General features: G+C 23.3%; 5 protein-coding genes and 1 long non-coding RNA gene across 8 annotated transcripts in view; 3 read left to right on the forward strand and 3 right to left on the reverse strand.

The window, feature by feature from the left end:
* The window catches only part of LOC122501240 (PI-PLC X domain-containing protein 1-like), an 8705-nt gene extending 4815 nt beyond the window's left edge, over positions 1-3890 (forward strand). For both annotated transcript variants that reach the window (XM_043610562.1, XM_043610563.1), the window contains exons 6-7: positions 2816-3086; positions 3462-3890. In XM_043610562.1, coding sequence (XP_043466497.1) covers positions 2816-3086; positions 3462-3729 — 539 coding nt within the window. In that variant the 3' untranslated portion in view covers positions 3730-3890. The remainder of the gene's footprint in view (positions 1-2815; positions 3087-3461) is intronic.
* The window catches only part of LOC122501246, a 19073-nt gene extending 12411 nt beyond the window's left edge, over positions 1-6662 (reverse strand). The window contains exons 1-4 of the long non-coding RNA XR_006301554.1: positions 6505-6662; positions 6223-6408; positions 5068-5329; positions 3438-3666 (exon numbers count right to left, since the gene is read on the reverse strand). This is a non-coding gene — a long non-coding RNA (uncharacterized LOC122501246). The remainder of the gene's footprint in view (positions 1-3437; positions 3667-5067; positions 5330-6222; positions 6409-6504) is intronic.
* LOC122501242 (chymotrypsin-like protease CTRL-1) lies at positions 4576-7182 on the forward strand. Its single transcript, XM_043610565.1, has 7 exons — positions 4576-4812; positions 5101-5300; positions 5634-5742; positions 5833-6014; positions 6235-6333; positions 6669-6838; positions 6931-7182. The coding sequence occupies exons 1-7, from the start codon at positions 4598-4600 to the stop codon at positions 7033-7035; spliced, it is 1080 nt and encodes a 359-aa protein (XP_043466500.1). The 5' UTR covers positions 4576-4597; the 3' UTR covers positions 7036-7182.
* On the reverse strand, positions 7172-10293 carry LOC122501244 (protein lin-52 homolog). Of its 2 annotated transcripts, none has more exons than XM_043610569.1 (4): positions 10150-10293; positions 9820-9897; positions 9634-9726; positions 7172-7374 (listed from the first exon to the last, which is right to left on the reverse strand). In XM_043610569.1, exons 1-4 carry the CDS (start codon positions 10181-10183, stop codon positions 7241-7243), a joined length of 339 nt encoding a protein of 112 aa, XP_043466504.1. In that variant the 5' UTR covers positions 10184-10293; the 3' UTR covers positions 7172-7240. The 2 variants fall into 2 exon arrangements, with proteins under 2 accessions (XP_043466504.1, XP_043466503.1); XM_043610568.1 differs by having other exon boundaries at positions 9634-9732.
* A 44-nt stretch (positions 10294-10337) lies between these two features.
* LOC122501245 (protein PET117 homolog, mitochondrial) lies at positions 10338-10757 on the reverse strand. Its single transcript, XM_043610570.1, has 2 exons — positions 10561-10757; positions 10338-10494 (listed from the first exon to the last, which is right to left on the reverse strand). The coding sequence occupies exons 1-2, from the start codon at positions 10650-10652 to the stop codon at positions 10341-10343; spliced, it is 246 nt and encodes an 81-aa protein (XP_043466505.1). The 5' UTR covers positions 10653-10757; the 3' UTR covers positions 10338-10340.
* Positions 10758-11033: 276 nt separating this feature from the next.
* Positions 11034-19168, forward strand: LOC122501258 (signal recognition particle subunit SRP72). Its single transcript, XM_043610590.1, has 8 exons — positions 11034-11178; positions 11439-11556; positions 11702-11957; positions 14387-14866; positions 15010-15372; positions 18005-18309; positions 18443-18658; positions 18766-19168. The coding sequence occupies exons 1-8, from the start codon at positions 11079-11081 to the stop codon at positions 18896-18898; spliced, it is 1971 nt and encodes a 656-aa protein (XP_043466525.1). The 5' UTR covers positions 11034-11078; the 3' UTR covers positions 18899-19168.
* Positions 19169-20349: the final 1181 nt, after the last annotated feature.

Below are 20349 nucleotides of genomic sequence, written 5' to 3' on the forward strand. Positions count from 1 at the left end.
ATTATTTTCGTAAATAATGAAATTTTTCACAGGAATTCAATTATTTTTATAAAAATAAAATTCTTCGCAAGAATTCAATTATTTAAGAAAAAGTAAAATTTATCGCTGGATTTGAATTATTTTTTTAATTAATAAAGTTTTTCGCCGAAATTCAATTATTTACAATAAAATTTTAATGAAATTCTTGTCAAGAATTCAATAATTTTCAAAATAATATAATTCTTTCTAAAAATTCCATTACTTTTAAACAAAATTTTAATAAAATTTTACGAACGAATACAATTATTTTCTAAAATTTTAATAAATCCTTCGAAACAATTCAATTATTTTTAAAATTTTAGAAGGAATTCAATTTTTTTCAAAAATGTTTATAAATTTTTTTTAAAGAATTCAATTATTTTCGTAAATAATGAAATTTTTCACAGAAATTCAATTATTTAGAATAAAATTTTAATAAAATTCTTCGCAAGAATTCAATTATTTTTTAAAAAAGGTAAAATTTATTGCAAGAATTTAATTATTTTTATAATTAATAAAGTTTTTCGCAAAAATTCAATTATTGCGAATAAAATTTTAATGAAATTCTCCAAAAAAATTCAATTATTTTCATAAATACTATAATTTTTCCCAAAAATTCAATTATTTTCATAAAATAATAAAATTTATATCAAAAATTCAATATTATCTCCAATACAATTTTAATAAAATGTATTAAAAGAATTTAATTATTTTCAAAATTTTAGAAGGAATTCAATTTTTTCCGAAAATGTTAATAAAATTCCTTTTTAAGAATTAAATTATTTTCGATACAATTTGTATAAAATTCTATGCAAGAATTAAATTATTTCTGATTCAAAATTGTAAAAGTTAAAAAAATTGTAACATTTTTTTTAAAGAAAATCAATATTCTCTAGAATTAATAAAAATTTAAACTAATTAGAACAAAAGTGCTTTGATATTTCTAAAAATTAAATTTTTAATTCTAACAAAATTATTTTTTTAAAAAGTTTTTAAAATATTGAATACTTTTTATTTCAAAATTCTAAAAAGAATTTTGAAATTTGTAAGAATCGCATTTGTAATTTTTAAAAATAATTTAAAAGATTTTACATTTAAATTATTAAAAAATTGAATTCATGTAGAAAAAAAATTAACAATAAGTATTTACATATTTATTTAACAAAAATTATTGGAATTTTGAATTATAAAATTTAGAAAATTTCTAAAAAATTCGGTTTTTAAAAAATTGTAATTAAAATTTTTAGAAAATAGTTAAATTCCCGAAAATAGTTTTAAAAAATTGTGACAATCGAAAAGTGTGTCAAATTTCATTGAAATAAATTTTATATTTTAAAGAAATTAATTTTTTTACTTTTAAAAATTAGTTTTAAATACATATAATCGTATTTAGAAATTCCAAAAAAATGTGGTTTTTGAAAAATTGTAATAAAATTTTTTAGAAAATACATAGTTGAATTCCCGAAAATAGTTTCAAAAAATCGAGACAATCGGAAAGTTTGTCTAATTCAGGGTGTCTAGCGAATCGTCAATTTAAAATTCCCGGGTTTTTCCCGGTTTTTTCCCGGGTTCTTGAATAATTTTCCCGGATATTCACAAAGGATTTAAAAACATATTTAAATGTTTATCAATAACATTATTTACGTAATTAAATATTGTTTTTATTAAATTACAATGATTAAAGTTATACAATAATTTCTAAAAACTTGACATAGAATATAAAAATTTCACTTATAAAAATTTCTCAACTTTATAATATAATTGTCAATTCAGGGGAATTTAAGAAAAACTTTTTTTGAAAAAAAAAATTCCGCTCGGTACATACATTATACCCTTTGAAATACTTGTAAAATTTAATTAATTTCTCAAACCATGAATTGCACATTATAATGTTTACATAGAATTAAACTAGAATATTTAAGCTTTATTTTTACATAAGTTTCAAGAAAATCGGATGCGACGTGTTTTGAGATATTCAAAAAGGTTATCTTTCAAACTTAATTTTTTTCATAAATTCTATTATTTAAAAAAAAAAATTTCTACCATTATAAAGTTGAGAAATTTTTGTTTTAAAACCACTAATAGTAAATAAAGTTTGGCTTCAATAAATATAAGAAATAATGATTTAAAAATTGCCTTACAATGTCAATTGTTTATAAGGAGGATCGTTTTGAAATGGAATGCCCCGTATTTAGTTTTAAAAAGTAAAATCTTTGCCTTTCCTATATCACAGAAGATTCTCAATTTCTTCTTATAAAATTTGTTACGTATTGTATACCTATAAATTGTTATATAAAAATAATAATAGTACAAATCCTTTAACTTTTATAATATAACCTATACTAAAGTTAGTTTTAAATAAAATTTAAGTTATTATTTTTACTACTGCTTCATACTATCAATTTACCCTTGACGATTTTGAAAAAAATTATAATTTTTTATATACATAATTCAAAAAATACCCTATAAATAGAAAATTCCCGGGTTTTTCCCGGTTTTTTGAGGTCGAACCAAATTCCCGGGTTTTTCCCGGTTTTTCCCGATTTCCCGGTTCGCTAGACACCCTGTAATTCCATTGAAATAAATTTTACATTTTAAAGAATTGTATTTTTTTACTTTTAAAAATTAGTTTTAAATATAATCGTATTTTTAAAGAATTCTAACTGAAAATTTAAAATTGAAATTGAACTAAAAATTGAATAGAATTGAATAGAAAAATTTAGAATTTAAGTTATTCATTGCGATAAAATTTCGATAAATTTAAATAAAAAAAAAATGTAAAATTGATGAATTGCAGGTTTTGGTAAAGATTTCACAACTCATCGGAAATTGGTCGCATTTTTGGAAGAGCAATTTGCTGATTATATAATTCCAAAATCCTTCGGCTGGTCCAGCACACTAGAAACAATTTGGTCTTCGGGAAAAAGACTTATAATTGGATATGACGAGCAAAATGTCGTTGGCATGTACGAAAGTTTATGGCCAAGTGTCTATCAACAATGGGGCAATGTGCAAAAAGTTGACGATTTGTATGAGTATTTGAATAAAATTGAAACCAATGCCCTCAGGTAATCGACAATTTTTGTATTTAGTTTTTTTCAGTCATTTTATTAATTGCAACTGAAATTAATTATTATATTAATGATTTTTACTTTACTATTACTTTTTCAATTTATTACTAATTTTTCATAATAATTTAATAATTTTTCAATTTACTATTGGTTTTTCATAATAATTTATTAATTTTTCAATTTACTATTGGTTTTTCATAATAATTTATTAATTTGCTATAAATTTATTAATTTACTATTAATTTTTCAATTTTCTATTAATTTTTCAATTCACTATTAATTTTTCAATTTACTATCAATTAACAAATTTTTTAATAATATGAAAAGTTTGATTCTCTAAATACTTACAATTAAAAAAACGAATTATTTCAGTTCCTTGAAAGTGAATCCAAGATCCGCGATGGCAGAATTGACTCCCAAGGCTTGGGACATTTTTCTCGACAGACTGGGAGGACTTCGAAAAATGGCAGAAGAAGTTGATGCAAAAATTACCATGTGGTACAACACAAAATGGCAACTATCTGCAAATATTGTGTCCGTTGATTTTATCAAAGCCACCGGAATCGTGGAAGCAGCTCTGGAATGGAATATAAGAAGATTCAACAACACTTTTCCAATAGAATGTAAAGAGAAAAACTAAAAAAAAAAAAATTCTCAAATTGACCATAAGTAGATAATTCAGAGATAATTTATTCAATTGTTTATTTTTTTCTCAAAATAAATCATTTCATAATTCTTATGAAATTTTACAAAAAATTGTGCATTAATTTTTTTTTTTAACTAATCTGACATTTATTTCCATCAACATCTGAATTTTTATATTTTATTATTTTAAATATTTTTTATGTTATAGGTATAAATACATGTATATTTATTATTTATAATGAAAAAATTGATAATAAATATAAAATATTCATAGAAAAAATTGTTTATAAAAATAAAAAACAAAATATAAAAAATATTATTATTGTATATAATTAGATGATTTTCGATGTCATCGTTTGCTGAGAATTTATATAGACTTAATTCTATTACTCTGATAAAAGATTAAACTGTTTTAAGGCTAAAACGCAATTCTCAGATTTCCGGCGGAAACGCAAATAATACTTTAATGAAGGTAACTTAGAAGCAAAAAATTATTTGTTGCTCATTACATGCAACATATACAGAAGATAAAAAAAATTCCCTCAGTATTCGGATTCTAATCTCAAAAGACTTGTGCAATAATTTTAAAATAAAATATTTTTTATCAATTTCATATATTTTATGAATATAATGAGTTAAATAATTTATAATCATTTAAATTTTAAACTATTAATATAATATTTATTATTATTAATTTTAAATTATTTAAGTAGTTAAAAAATTAATGTGAAAACTTAATTGCAAAATTTATTAAATTCAGTTTCTTGTGATTTAAATAACAAATTTAATTTACAAACTAGTTCAAAAATTACAAAAAAAAAAGAATAAATTTCATTTTTCAATTTCTTGTAATAATTACAAAAATGAAAGTTTCTGTAATTTTATACTTATTGAAACTGAAAGTACTTATACTTTTGGTACATTCTTGCAAAGGACAATTTTGGCCAGAATATAATTCTTTCAATGAAACAGGAATCGATCGTGTTTTTTCTTGTTCAACAAATAAAAAGTGTATTAAACTGCACAATTGTCCAGAATTATTGAATTTGATGCAACAACAAGCACTTCCAGTTTCCAGGTAATTAATTTCGAAAAATATCGTGAAAATTTTCAATTAAATTAGTAAAAATAATTAAAAATTATTTTTTTATATTTTAATAATTAAAAAATAATTCAATAATTAGTAAATAATTAAATAATTAAAAAATAATTCAATAATTAGTAAAAATAATTAAATTGCTAATATTATTTTCTCATTCAAAAAGTTGCAGTAAAAAATAATTTCGAGATTACTCCAATTTCCTCATTATTCAAAATTAATTAGACCATTTACCATTTCATTCGTCTTCTTCTTCTTTTTTTGAAGATTACGATCCTCAATTTGTGGATACACTGAATCAAGCCTCAAAGTATGTTGTGATCCACTTGCACGTTCCGTTGATGCAATTTCTGATCCGGAATCATCTCCATATCCGGTCTGGAATCTTCAATGTGGGCAGACTTTAATTAAAAGCAATGTAGAAACTTTAGGAAGTTATCCATTCGTCGTTCTCGTTAGTTTCGTCAGTAAGTTTCGTTTCCTTCCAAAATAAAATCTGAAATTTTCACAAAGAAAAATTATTTTTTCAAATTTTTATTTGACTAAATGACTAAATTTTCATTTAGTGATTTAAAAAAAAAGAAATTTCTGAAAAAAGCAGAAGTTTTCGTAGAAAAATTATAGACTTTAAACTCTGAACTAAAAATGAAGTTGAAAAGATAGATTTTTTTACTATTATCTACTTACTGGTAAATTAAAATAAATTATTAAATAAATTTTTTTAATTTTAATTTCAAAAATTTAATTTAATTTTAAAAATTTAATTTAATTTCAAAAAATTAATAATAAATTCTTTTTAGATAATGCAAACAGAGCCGTAATTTATCCCTGTCTTGGTACAATAATAAATGAAAGAAGCATTCTGACAACAGCAACTTGTGCATTAGCAAATTATGGAAATTTCCAACTGTAGGTCGAATTAATTTTTTTCTCATCAAATTAAATTTCAAGTATCTTATTTAAATATTTTTTAAAAGTAATTTTTTTTATTTTATTTAGGCACTCGGTGGTGGTTGGGGATTTCGACATTTCAATGGATCCTGATTGCAATGCATTATTTTGTAGCCACAAGGCTCGACATTATCCAATTTCGTACGTTATTAAATATCCGAGCTTTGAATCAACAACTTACACAAATAATATTGCTCTTTTACGTCTAACGACTTCTATCGAATTTACTGGTAATTTACTCATGAAGTATTTTTTTTCGAATTCTCTAAAATTATCCCCAGATTCGTCAATTTTTTTGAAACCCAAAAAAAAAATTGTTTTTCACAAACGCTTGTTTGGGAGACAAAAAATATTGATAAATGTAACAAGACTTGAAATTCTTTAGTTTTCTGATGAGTAATTTTTGTGTTAATTATTAAATATTAAATTTGTAGTTACCTTTTCTTTTAGTGACAGCACAACCGATATGTCTTCCACCTGCCGAATTCATTGTCAGGGAAGGAAAATTAGGCACCGTCGTTGGATGGGAAAAATTGTCTTTCCAAAGAGGTAAAGTAAAAAAATTCATCTCCTAAATTTAGGAAAAATTGTCTTTCCAAAGAGGTAAAGTAAAAAATTCATCTCCTAAATTTAACAAACTTTAACGTTTAATTTAATGTCTCAATTAATAATTCAAACAAAATTAGTTATTTTTGAAGATATTAATAAGAAAAATATTACCTATAGCGATTTGCAGACCTCGGATCGATTTTCGACTAAAAGGCGTTTTAGTCGAAAAAATTGCATTTTTTAAACATAATCGAAAATTCAATTCTATCCGAAGGAATTATTAAATGTAATATTAATTATTAAATTTAATTGGAAATTTTTTATTTCGAACGCAGATATGTCTTCAACTCAGCAAATATTGAGAATGAAATTAATGCCTTTGGAAGAGTGTTCACAATATACAAAACGTGGATTATCAGTTGAACTCTGTGCGAGGGGAGAAGAGCCATGTTCCGGTTTCAGTGGTGCTCCATTTTTCAGCCGTGAAGGCGATAATTATTTTCTGGTATAACTTTATTAATTAAAAATTTAAAAATTAAAGAATACACTCAATATTTCTATTTGGTGATAATTTAAAAATTTTAAATTTCCCTGCAGATTGGTATTGTATCCCACGGATCAGATTGTGAGGATCAAACAAGTGATCCTACAGTCTTTGTTGACGTTCAAAAATATACTGATTGGATTAGAAACAACTTTTAAAAAAATAAGTCTTCTAAACTGATTTTGAACAAAAAAAATAATATGTAATAATAATCCAAACAACCGAAACATCAAAATAAAATAATAAGTTTAAAGTAAGTGAAATTAATACTGGAGGATTAATTAACATCGAATATTTAGATTATATTTAACAGATATATTTAATAAAAATACGATTTTTTTTACAAATTTAGTTTCTTAAATGTTATTTGTGCTTAAAAATATTCAAATATTTACCGCGCGTCATTTCCCTAGCTTCTTCAACTCCAAGCTCGTAAGCTAAATCGTGAAGTTTTTTAACTTCCTTTATAAGTAGATCCATTGTTAAGTTTCCCAATTCTAAAAATTTAATTAAATATTTCAGTGTTGGATTCAAAATAATTTTGTTGATAAATAAAAAATTTTGTTTTTAAATTCTATTCATCATTTTCTACTTTAAATTCTATTTGAAATTTAGTATTTTAAATTCAATTTAAAATTTTCAACTTTTATTTCTATTTATAATTGCCTACATTTATTTAATTTAATTGTAAAATTATTCGAAAAAAACATCAATGACTTTTTATTTAAATAAACATTTAATTATTATTTTTCAGTAGGAATTAAAATTCTTCAAAATATTCAAATTCAAATCTTCTCGAAATTCAACAACTCATAAAAATATTATTTATTATAAAACATAAAGAAACCGATCACTCCGAGTCTTCGACTCGGAGTAATCAATTTCTTTACGTTTTATGCTAATTAAAGAATGTCCGATTGAAATTCATGCTATAATGTTTTTAATATTCAATTATTATCTAAAATTTTTAACTGAAATTCATTTTTAAATAAATTTCAATTAGAAAATTGTACGAGAATTCATTTATTTTAAAAACAAAAATAAATAATTTATTGAATAATTAAATATTTCTAAAAATTGAATTCTCATAAAGAATTTTAACAACAAAAATTTCAAATATTTGAATTCTTTTGACGAATTTAAATAAAATTTTTAAGAATAATTACATTTTTCGAGGAATTTGATTAAAATTGTATTAAAAATAATTAAAATTTGTGATGAGTTTTATTATTTGTAACTTCTCCAAAATTCGATTATTTTTTTTAGAGTTTTTATCTAAAATTCCTCTATAAATAAATTATTTTTAATAATTAAATATATATTTAAAAATTCAATTAATTTCAACAGAATTGTAATTAAAATTTAAGAAAAAATTAATTACTATAGAAAATTGATAACTAATAGTACAAAAAATTCAAGTTTTCAAAGATTTTAACTTGAAACCTTTTCAAAATTCAGTTATTTCTAAAAATAAATCCTGTAATGCTTCAAATATTCAATTATAATCTAAAATTTTAACTCAATTTTTAATAGAAAATTCTACAAGAATTCAATTATTTAAATACAAATTACATAATTTATTAAATAATTGAATAATTCTTAAAATTCAATTTTTTTTAAGGTTTTAATTTGTACAAAGAATTTTGTTAAAATTTTGAAAAATAATTGAATTCCTGAGAATTTTTGAAAATAATTAAATGTTTGCGTACAACGTACAATTTTGTTAAAATTTTTTTTTAAATAATTGAATTCTTTATTATTTATGAAAATAATTGAAATCTTGCAAAGAATTTTATTAAAATTTTGAAAAATAATTGAATTCCTGAGAAAAATTGTATTATTTTTTATAAAAATAATTGAATGTTTGCAAAGAATTTTATGAATATTTTTTTCAAAAAATTGAATTTTCGTGAAAACTTTATTTTTTCTGAAAATAATTTCATTTCAGTTAAGAATGTTATTATTTATGAAAATAATTTAATTTTTGGAAAAATTTTTTAAAAACAATTGAATTTCTTAGAAGAATTTTATAAAAGTTTTATGAAAATTGTTAATAATTGAATTTTTTGAACGAAATTTAGTATTTATTAAAGCAATTGAATTTGTACAAAGAATTTTATTAAAATTTTGAAAAATAATTGAATTCCTGAAAATTTTTGAAAATAATTAAAAGTTTGCGTCCAATTTCATTAAAAATTTTTGTTAAATAATTGAATTCTTTATTATTTATGAAAATAATTGAATGTTTGCGAAGAATTTTATCAAAAATTTATTTAAATAATTGAATTCCCATAAAAATTTTATTATTTCTGAAAATAATTGAATTTCTGCGAAGAATTTTAATGAAAGTTTTATGAAAGATGGAAATAATAATTATTTATGAAAATAATGTAATTATTTCGCGAAGAAATTAATAAAAAATTTTAAAAGTATTGAATTTCTGTGAAATTTTTATTATTTATGAAAATAATTAAATGTTTGTGTAGAATTTTATTAAAATTTTTTTTTAAATAATTGAATTCTTTTGGAAAATTTTGGAAAAATAGTAGATATTGAAAATTATTGAATTGAGGAGAATTCTTGAAAATAATGAAATTTTTGCCAAGTATTTGATGGAAATTTTTGGAAAATACTTGAATTTCGGAGAAGAATTTTATTTTTCATAAAGATGATTATAATTTTGAGGACATTTTTTTTTTAAATTTGAATTAATTAATTAATTTGAACATGATAATGATGAATTTTGAAAAACTTACGATGTAATTGATTAATTTCACTCGCTGTCAGTGAGGAAGTCCAATAAGGCTGTTCAGTTTGAGGCGAGTTTTGAGCAACGTACTCATTTACACCTGGAACTTCATCATTTTTATTTTTTCATTTCATCGAAAAATAAATAGTTACCTCTAAATTAACTCAACTAGAATATGCTAAATTAAACTCACTTTGTTCTGGCCAAAGATCTGGTGATGCACGATCGAGTTTCTCCAAGCTCATTAGACTCTCCTCCACGATAGTCAATTCTGCAATAAAAATAAAAACATCTAATAGTAACCGAAATTTAAATGACTATATAAAAATCACATAAATTGAATCTATACAAAAAACTATAATACTTTTAGCTTATGCTAAAGACTTGAATTTCTATCAATTTTGCCTAATTTGATAATTCGAGTTTGAAACAAGATTTAGATTGTACAACGCGTACAAAATGACGCTTTGTTTACTAAAAAACAGTCTCTGAAAAAATTTAGAAGTAATTTTTTAGAACTCACCCGAATCGGCCTGGTCTGATTCGTCACTTGCCATTCTTGTTGATTAATCAAAATTTATTTTCAAAATAAATAAACAACTAAATAAAACTACCAAACTCAGTAATCTAATTACATGAGCGGGAAAGCGTCCTTTTCACTATGTTCAGTTCACTTTTAAACTGTTTTCCAAAACAATTTTTGAATGTATTACTTTAGAGTGCTAAATTAGTTAATTTATCCTTTTCTGCTTCAGATCTTCGTAATTCTTCAGCAAGAGCTTGTTGTTTATTCAGTATATGAAGATTTTCACGTTTTCTACGATCTTGGTTTTCTTTATCTCGAATTACACCCAAGCGAAGTTGCTCCCTAAAATGAAAGAAAATTATATCGATTCTTTACACGACATAACCTCAAAATTATATATTTTCATACTGATCGAATTGTTGTTTATAATGCACATAAGCAATTGTTGAAACTGTTGCAACACAACTTAAAGTAAAAACAGTTTTTGATGCCAAAGACATTGGCACTATAATTATATTAATAAAGTTAATAAATACAAAATTGCAGAAATAGCATTGACTGAAATGCACTACGCCCTCTACGCACAATTGAAGTTAATTTGTTGCTAACTTCACACTTGAAGCAACTCGAAGTTTCGTAGCACGTAAATGACGTAAGTTACGTACATGTAAACGCAGGTCGCTGATTGGTAAATGTTTCTCGCGCGCTTTTCAAAAAGTAGCTACAATTAAATAAATTTAAATAAACACGTTGATAAATAATTCAGTAATTATTTATAAATTATTGGAAAGGGAAATTTAAATATTTTTTTTATACAATACACTTATGAATCATTGTGATTTGTTCAGTTTTTAATAATCATTGTCTGGTCATCGTGTAACTTTGTGGGTGTAACGTGTACTACTGGAGAGTTTAATGAGTGCAACATGGCTTCTAAAGACAGTAACCTGTCATCATTGTATGCAGAATTAAATAAACAAGGACAAAATGGAGAATATGATCGAGCATTGAAGACAGCAAATAGAAGTAAATATCATATTTTATTAAATTAAATTAATTTTATTACTATCAGTTTTAAACTTTTCCTTCTTTTACCAAAAGTTGTATCCTAACCTAAAAGAATGTTACTTTCAATATGTTCGATTCAAATGTAAATATAAAACTTTTCACTTGTTTCTTCCCCTTTATACCTCAATTGTTGTTAATATTTTATTAAATAACCTGTAAATTTCAATTTCACGAAAATCTTTCCACTTTTTTAAACTGAAATTTTAATTTATCTCCAGTTTTGGGAATATCTCAAGATGAAGAAGCAGCCTTGCACTGTAAAGTTATTTGCTACATGCAATTATCGAAATTTAATGATGCCCTTCAGCTTATTGTCAAGAATGCGAAACTTACAGCGTGAGTAGAGTGTTCATTCAATAATTATACGTTTTTAAAATATTTAAATTTCTATCTGCAATTAATTTAAAATTTATTCAATATAGGTATTCAAATTCTAGATTTATAATTTCTGATAAAAATGTTTTTATTTTCTATTACACAGAAAATTGGAATTTGAGAGAGCTTATTGCTTGTATCGAATGAACCAAGTTCCGGAAGCTTTAAAAATTGTGGAGGGCATTCAAAATCCTTCGTTGAAAATTAAAGAACTCAAGGCTCAAATTCTTTATCGTTTGGAAAAATATGAAGACTGTTTTGCAGTTTATCGGGATATTATTAAAAACACGACGGATGATTATGAGGACGAGAGGGAAACAAACTTGTCAGCTGTTATTGTCAATTTAGTTAGCAATGATTCCGTACGTACTTATTTAGTAATTATGATTAATCTGAAATTTTTCAAAACAATTATTGTTTAAATTTTGAAAATTTTAAAGCAATTCTTTGAAAGAATTCAACTATCTTAATAAATATCAGAATTCTTTCCAGAACAATTATTTATAATAATTTGAAAAAAAATTCTCGTCAACATTTCAATTATCTTTCTGAATAGCCAAATTCTTTGCCAAAATTCAATTATTTTCAGGAATTTTAATAAAATTCATTGCGAAATTCAATTATCTTCGTAAATAACAATATTTATCAGAAGAATTCAATTATTTTCAAAATTAAAAAATTTCTTCGCAAAAATTCAATTATTTTCAAAAAATCGTCAACATTTCAATTATATCTTTATAAATAGCCAAATTCTTCGCCAAAATTCAATTATTTTCATAAATAATTGTATTCATCACAAGAATTCAAATATATTCAAAATTAATAAATTTCTTCGCAAAAATTCAATTATTTTCAAAACATTGTCAACATTTCAATTATCTTTATAAACAGCCAAATTCTTCGCCAAAATTCAATTATTTTCAAGAATTTTAATAAAATTCATTGCAAAATTCAATTATTTTCGTAAATAACAATATTTATCAGAAGAATTCAATTATTTTCAAAATTAATAAATTTCTTCGCAAAAATTCAATTATTTTCAAAAAATCGTCAACATTTCAATTATTTTTATAAATAGCCAAATTCTTCGCCAAAATTCAATTATTTTCAGGAATTTTAATAAAATTCATTGAAAAATTCAATTATTTTCATAAATAATTGTATTCATCACAAGAATTCACTTATTTTCAAAAATTTTTCTTAATTCAATAATTTTTATATCTATTATTTTAATAAAATTTCCCAAAAGAATTAAATTATTTAAAAACAATTTTGATAAAATTCTACACGAGTAGGTATTGAATTATTTTCTAAAATAATGAACTTTTGACCGGAATTCATTTATTAAAAATAGAATTTGCATAAATTTTTTCGAAAACTAATTATTCTTAAAAATTTTATTAAAATTTACTAATAATTGTAATTTTTGGAAATAAGTTAATTCTAAAAAGTTTTCACATACATTAAAATCTTTGAAAATCTAATTTTTTCATAGGTATTTTTAATTAAAAATTCTATAGAACTAATTTTTTTTTTAAATCTTAATCATAATTTTTAAAAATTATTTCATGTTTTTATTTTCTAATGTTTATTTAATTGAAGAATTTTCGAATAATCAAAATTTCGTAAAATTGAATTATTGTAGGCAAAATGAACTTGAAAATTCTCAAAAGAACTTTATTAAAAATTATTAAAAATAATTTATTTAAAAAAGAATTTTATTTAAAAATTCTAGAAAATAATAATTGAATTGAAATTTTAATTATCTTTATAAATAATGAAATTTAATTATTTTCAAAAATGTTAATTAAATTCTTGTCCAAATTTCAATTATTTTCAAAAGAATTTAATTACTTACAAATTTTTTATAAATTTCTTAAAAAAAAATTCAATTATTTACACAAATATTAAAATTTTTTGCAGGGATTCAATTATTTTCCTAAATAGTAAAAGTCTTTTTAGAAATTCAATAATTGTTTTTCATAAATAATAAAACTCATCGCAGAATTCCAATTATTTTTAATATAATTTTAATCGAATTTCTCGAAAAATGTAATTATTCATTAAATTCAATTATTCAATAAATTATTAATTTTTTTACTTAAATAAATTAATTCTCTAAGGACTTTTTCAAAAATAATTAGAAATAATTGATTTAATGAAGAATTTTAGTTCAAAATTCATAGACAATAATAATTTAATTGAAATGATAATATTTTCAATATTAGTATTGAAAATAATTTTGAAAAATTTACAGGAAAAAATTTTTATAATTATAAAATAATGATTTCATCAGTCGGTCATCTTTAATTATTATAAACCATGAAGATATAGATTGCTCCGAGTCGAATGCTCGGAGTGATCGATTTCTTCATGTTTTTTTTTTAATGGTTTAATTTCCAAAAATATGAATTTGATATTTTGAAAATCCTAATTCCCATGGAAAAATAATAATAATTAAATATTTATTTAAAAATGGAGTTATTGATGTTTTCGAATAATTTTACAATTAAATTAAATAAATGTAATAGAACATTTTTTTTAGTAGAATTGTTAGAGAAAATCAGAATATTCTTTAGGGTCAGGGAAAAAATCAAAATTTTGTCTGGAAATCAGGGAAAAATCAGGGAAAGATAAAATTATTTTTTTGTGTCAACCTTAAATTTGAAAATAGAGTGATTAGTGTTTCAGTGAAATTAATGCACCTAGAATTTTTACAATAACAGAATTTAAAGATTTATATTTTGCAAAATTACATTTTTTAGAAAATAATTATTAAATAAAATTCCAGAGTGTGGAAGTACCTTCACTGAGGGAGCACACTTACGAATTAACTTACAATGCGGCTTGTCAACTGGTGGCCCAAGGAAGTGGAGGCGATAAAGTAATTTTAGCCGAGGCTGAGAAAAAGTTGAAAACCGCAGAAAGAATGTGTCGTGAATTACTCGAAGAAGATGGCATGACAGAGGAGGAAATCGAGGAGGAACTTGGCATTATAAAAATTCAACTCGGCTATTGTCTTCAACTTCAGGGCCGCGATAAGGAAGCACAGACTTTATATACAAATGTTTTAAAAACAAAACCTAATGATATTGCTCTACTCGCAGTGGCCAGTAACAATTTAGTTACTCTAAACAAGGATCAAAATGTTTTCGACAGCAAGAAACGAATGAAGAGTGCTACTCACGATGGTTTGGAGCATAAACTCACTATTCCTCAAAGACGAAGTATCGCTTATAATCAGTGCCTTCTCGCTTTATTCACTAATCAGGTTTGCTTAAGAAATTAAAATTAAAATTTCACCTTTTTTTCCAATTCTTTAATTTTTCTTTGAGCTCTTTTTTTAAATTAAAGAATTGAAAAAAATTTTGAATTTGTTATGGGTGTATTAATTGTCTTTTTTCTGTTATTTAGGGAGAACAATGTCATCAGTTGTGCAATAAACTAATTAAAGATTATCCTGAATTAACGTCGAATGCAACGCTAGTGAAAGCTATGCAGTTGAGTAAGGAGGGCAAAGCGAAGGAAGCTTCGAAATTAATAACCGAATGCATGACTGGAGAGAATGAATTATCTATGAAATTAGCATGCGTACATTTACTCTTGAGTCAGGACGAAAGGAAGGAGGCAATTAAAATTTTGGAGAATTTCAGCGATAAGGAAAGATCATTGCCGGGAATTGTTAGTGCTCTCGTCACTCTTCATATGGCTGAAAATAATCGTGAGAGAGCTTCTGAAATTCTCAAGGATGCTGTTAATTATTATAAGAAAAATAAGGTACACAATTTTCTATTAAATCTTTCTTAAAAATGTTTTCGAAACTCAGATTTTTTATTTATACTTTTTTTTAATTTACTTTTTACTTTTTTTAATTACTTTGATATATTCATTCCAGGCTTCGCACTCATCTACTAAAACCTACTTTTTACAACTTTTTTTACGTTATGCTACTATTTGGGAACTTTTTTTAGATTTCAGCCACTAAAAGCTACTATTTCAGTTTTTGTTTTGAAAATTTCCGCTACTTTAAATTCGCTAATACTAGAAATAAAAAAACTATTCTCATAAATTATAATAACGTAGAATGTTTTCAGGACCTTAATTTTTGTCAAATAAAATTGTTTATATTGTGGCCTTGGGTCCAATATTTTTGGACCCAAGGCGACAATATAAACAATTTTATTTGACATACATTATAATCAAATTCTTTAAAAAGATTCAATTATTTTCAAAAAATATTCGAATAGCATTTTCAAAAAATTTTCGAAAAAATGAATTATTTAACAAAATTTTTATAAAATTCTTCAGAATAATTCAATTACTTTCACTAATAATAATATTTTTCATGGAAATTCAATTATTTAGAAAAATGTTTGACATAATTCTAAGCAAGAATTCAATTATTTTCATAAATAATAAAACTCATCAAAGAATTTCAATTATTTTTAATACTATTTGAAATTAATTAATCGAAAAATTCAATTATTTTCACAAATAAAGTTTTCCGAAAGAATTCAATTATTTAAAATAAAATTTTCATAATATTTAATCAGGGTGGCCACATGTCAGTAAAGTCAGGGAAATGTCAGGAAAAAATTTTTTGACAGGGAAATTAAGAAAATTAAGACTTTTTCATATTTTCATATAAAAAGAATTTTGTCAGGGAAAGTAATTTTTATGTCAGTAAATTGTCAGGGAAATGTCAGGGAAATTGATAAACTGAAACTTGTGACCACTCTGTTAATATATTTTGAAAAAATTAATTATTTAAAACAATGTTTATAAAATTTGTATGAAGAATTCAATTATTTTCAAAGATAACAAAATTTTTCACAGAAATTAAATTCTTTTTAAACATTTTAATAAAATTCTTTACAATAATTCAATTACTTTCACAAATAATAACATTCTTCAAGAAAATTCAATTTCTTAAAAATTTTTTTGATAAAATTCTAAGCAAGAATTCAATTATTTTCATAAATCAAAATAAAATTCATTGGTGGATTTCAATTATTTTTATAACATTCTTCCTAAGAATTCAATTCTTTTCAAGAATAAACATTTTCAAAGGAATTCAATTATTAAAAAAAACTAATTTTTAATTCTTCGACAGATTTCAATTATTTTCAAATATTTAAATAAAATTGTTAGAAAGAAATCAATTATTTAAAAATTTTAAATACAATTTTAATTAAATTTTTTTGTAATAATTCAATTATTCTTTTAGATTTTAATAAAATTCTTTGCAAAATTCAATTATTTTCATAAATAACGATATTCATCACAAGAATTCAATTATTTTCAAAAGTAATACATTTTTTCTTAAAAATTCAATTATTTTTAAAAATTCTAATAAAATCGTTCTCAAGAATTGAATTATTTTCATAAATAATAAAATGCTTTTTAGAAACTCAATTATTTTCAAAAAAATTAGATAAAATGCCACACAGACATTCAATTATTCTCAAGAATTTTAATAGAATTCTTTGTAAAATTTAATTATTTTTAAAAACTTTTCGCAATTCAATGACTTTCAATATTTACTATTTTCATAAAATTTCCAAACAGAATTCAATTATGTAATTAAAAAAAAAATTTTGTAAACATCTTCGTAAGAATTCAATTCTTTTTATGAATATTAAAAATTTCTCAGGAATTCAATTATTTAAATTAGAATTTGCATAAAATTAGTCGAAAGAAATGAATTACAGTAGAACCTTGGTTATCCGAGCCTCGATTATCCGAGATTCCGGATTATCCGAGGCACTAAACATGCTCGGTTAATGCCGAATAACTCGGATAAAACGAATCGAGCGACTAAATTTGGAAAAAAAATTTTACAAAACTACTATTTGTGATCATTGCATTTAAAATTTCGTTAATTTTTGTCGTTTAATATTATTCTAACACTTTAAACACATGGAAAATAATTTTAAATTATGAAATTTTCATTTGTTCCGTGTTATCCGAGTTTTCGATTATCCGAGGCACCTCTTCCCCACATTACCTCGGATAATCGAGGTTCTACTGTATTTAAAAATTTGTATGAAATTCTTATCGCAAGAATAAAATTATTTTTATAAATATTTAAATTCTTTCATGAATAATAAAATTCGTTGAAGGAATTGAATTTATTAGCATCATGATAAGAAAGAAGTAAATATTTTTTGTATAAAAATTAGGAAAAAGTTGGAAAAATAAAATATAGAATAGAATTTTTGTCAGTTTTGTGAAGTTTCTAAAATGAGTTTTTTTTGCTCGTCAAGTTTAATTTTTCGATTTCTACTTTTTTACTACTTTCTTTTGGCTTGAAAGCTACTTTTTGCTTCTCTTTTTAAAATTAATTATCGAGTGCGAAGTCTATAATTTATTTATGTTATTTCTCTATTAATCTTGTAATGCTTTTCAGGAAAATACTGGAAATTTGGGCACGCTCTGGAGGCAGGCTGCAGATTTTCATTTGCGTGGTGGCGAAGTCACTGTCGCAGCTGCCAGTCTGGAGGAATTACTCGCAGCATCACCAAGTGATACAAAAACTCTTGCTCAATTGGTCATTGCCTATGCTCAATTTGATCCGGTGAAAGCTCAACAGTTGTCGAAACGTCTACCACCACTTGATCATCTTACAGAAAATATGGATGTCGATTCCTTGGAAAGTAGCAATTGGGTGATTGGCAGTAAAGTTGTTAAAGGAAAAGTCGAACCTTCGCCAGGGTAAGAATTTATTTCGAAAAAAGTTTTGAATAAAAATTCTAAAAAATAATTGAAGTTTACAAAAAACTTGGAATTTATTTAGAATTTAGAATTTATTGTCAAGTTTTGATGTTAATTTTCTACGAATGTTTAGAAAACCTCCAAGTTCCGACGTAGCGCAAAAGAAGAGCAGAAAACGCAAACGTAAAGGAAAATTGCCGAAGAATTACGATGCGAATGTTGATCCTGATCCGGAAAGATGGCTACCAAAACATGAGCGAAGCGGTTTTAGGAAAAAGAGAGATAGAAGGAACAGAGATGCCGCGATGAAAGGAACCCAGGGAGCGGCAATGGGAGCCAGCGATCAATTGTACGTAGAATTTTAAATCATTCCGGATTTTTTCTAAAAAGAAAAATAGTTTAAACGAATTTACCTTTAGTGCTTTTGTCTATTTAACAATTTTTTCTTTTTTTCAGTGACATCACGAAGATGGCTACCACAAAACCATCTCCAAATCCCCGTCAAAGTCCTGCAGTTGAAACTTCTGGTCCTAGACAGCAACAGCGTAAAGTTCAACAGAAGAAAAAGAAAAAAGGAGGAAAGTGGTAAAATAGTTTTCATTTAAATAAGAAAAATATTCACTTTTTTAGAATATCAAAATAAATTTTTAAAAAATTGCAATTGGTTTACAAGGTTTATATATTCATTTTCTGGAAGATGGATTAAATTTTATGTTACTAATAAGAATTTGTATATTATTAAAAAATTTCATTTTATTAATGAAATCTTTCAATATCAAAACAACTTCAAACTTTAGTATTTTCCAATTTGTAAAAGAAGCATAAATTAGTTTTAATTTTTTAAATAAAACACGTTCATTCAGTAATCGGGTGGAATTTTGTACAATTTATGTAATGGATTGTAAATTAAACATAAATTTCTTCCAAAAAATTTGAAATGAACGAATTAATCAACAAAAGTGAATTTTACAACAAAAATAAAAAATTTTTAAATAATAATCAATGATTTTTTAAACGAACCACGAATCAATCGAATGGAATTTTATACAATTTATGCACGGATTGTAAATAAAATATAAATTTCTTTCTGAAAATTTGAAATTTTAACAAAAATAAAATTTTTAAAGTCAACAAAAACGAATTTTTATTTTTAAACAATAATCAAGTATAGAAAAGTATATAAATTTAAAGGGTTGCCACGCTTTTGCTCATTTCAAGTTCCCTGACTTTTCCAAGTTAAAAAACGGAATTTTTCTAGGTTTTTAAAACTACATTTGTTGACAACAAAAATTTAATTTTATATTTCCCTGACTTTTTGACAAAATTCTAACTTCTTCTTGTCTCTAAAGAACATTTTCATTCAGTTTAAAAATTATTACTCAGAAAAATATTCTATTGCTTCTTTTTTAAATAAATATTTAATCATTATTATTTTTCCATGAGAATTAAAATTCTTCAAAAGATTCAAATTCGAACCTTTTTGAAAATAAAAAATATATTAGAAAATAAAGACTTCAAATAATTTTAAAAAAAATTCAAATAAACTTTTTCAGAATAAAATTAATTCTACAATATTTATAGTTAAAAGTATGGTTACTAAATATTGGAATTAGTGACTGACTTCTTGCTTTTGAATTAGTACCTAAATTTTACTATTAAATTAGTAGAAACGACTATTTATTGGTACAATCTGCTAATTCAAAAGCATAATATCAGTCACCAATTCAAATTAGAAACCATGTTTACTAATTCAAATTTAGAGAGTTTAATATTCAATTATTATCTACAATTTGAACTGAAATTCATATTTAAATCAATTTTTATTAGAAAATTCCTACGAGAATTCAATTATTTAAATACAAAAATAAACAATTTATTGAATAATTGAATGTTTCTTAAAATTGAACTCTCATAAAGATAATTTTATCAACAAATTTTTAAATAATTAAAATTATTTGGATGAATTTTAATAAAACTTTTAAGAATAATTTCATTTTTCGATCATTTTGAAAATAATTGAATTCCTGAGAACAAGTTTAT

The sequence above is a fragment of the Leptopilina heterotoma genome, unplaced genomic scaffold, assembly GCF_015476425.1.
Source record: "Leptopilina heterotoma isolate Lh14 unplaced genomic scaffold, ASM1547642v1 Lhet_206, whole genome shotgun sequence".
Lineage (NCBI taxonomy): Eukaryota > Metazoa > Arthropoda > Insecta > Hymenoptera > Figitidae > Leptopilina > Leptopilina heterotoma.

What these genes read in the sequence shown, in the direction of transcription:
- LOC122501258 (XM_043610590.1), top strand. Translation starts at nt 11,079, where the DNA reads ATGGCTTCTAAAGACAGTAACCTGTCATCATTGTATGCAGAATTAAAT. An exon ending in AAGAATGCGAAACTTACAGC is followed by an intron (nt 11,557 to 11,701) that starts GTGAGTAGAGTG and finishes TCTATTACACAG; the next exon opens with AAAATTGGAATTTGAGAGAG. An exon ending in AAAGTCGAACCTTCGCCAGG is followed by an intron (nt 18,310 to 18,442) that starts GTAAGAATTTAT and finishes ACGAATGTTTAG; the next exon opens with AAAACCTCCAAGTTCCGACG.
- LOC122501242 (XM_043610565.1), top strand. Translation starts at nt 4,598, where the DNA reads ATGAAAGTTTCTGTAATTTTATACTTATTGAAACTGAAAGTACTTATA. An exon ending in CAAGCACTTCCAGTTTCCAG is followed by an intron (nt 4,813 to 5,100) that starts GTAATTAATTTC and finishes CTTTTTTTGAAG; the next exon opens with ATTACGATCCTCAATTTGTG. An exon ending in AATTATGGAAATTTCCAACT is followed by an intron (nt 5,743 to 5,832) that starts GTAGGTCGAATT and finishes TATTTTATTTAG; the next exon opens with GCACTCGGTGGTGGTTGGGG.
- LOC122501244 (XM_043610568.1), bottom strand. Translation starts at nt 10,183, where the DNA reads ATGGCAAGTGACGAATCAGACCAGGCCGATTCGG. An exon ending in ATCAGACCAGGCCGATTCGG is followed by an intron (nt 9,898 to 10,149) that starts GTGAGTTCTAAA and finishes TTTTTATTGCAG; the next exon opens with AATTGACTATCGTGGAGGAG. An exon ending in TGAAATTAATCAATTACATC is followed by an intron (nt 7,375 to 9,633) that starts GTAAGTTTTTCA and finishes TTAAATTTTTAG; the next exon opens with AATTGGGAAACTTAACAATG.
- LOC122501245 (XM_043610570.1), bottom strand. Translation starts at nt 10,652, where the DNA reads ATGTCTTTGGCATCAAAAACTGTTTTTACTTTAAGTTGTGTTGCAACA. An exon ending in TATAAACAACAATTCGATCA is followed by an intron (nt 10,495 to 10,560) that starts GTATGAAAATAT and finishes CTTTCATTTTAG; the next exon opens with GGAGCAACTTCGCTTGGGTG.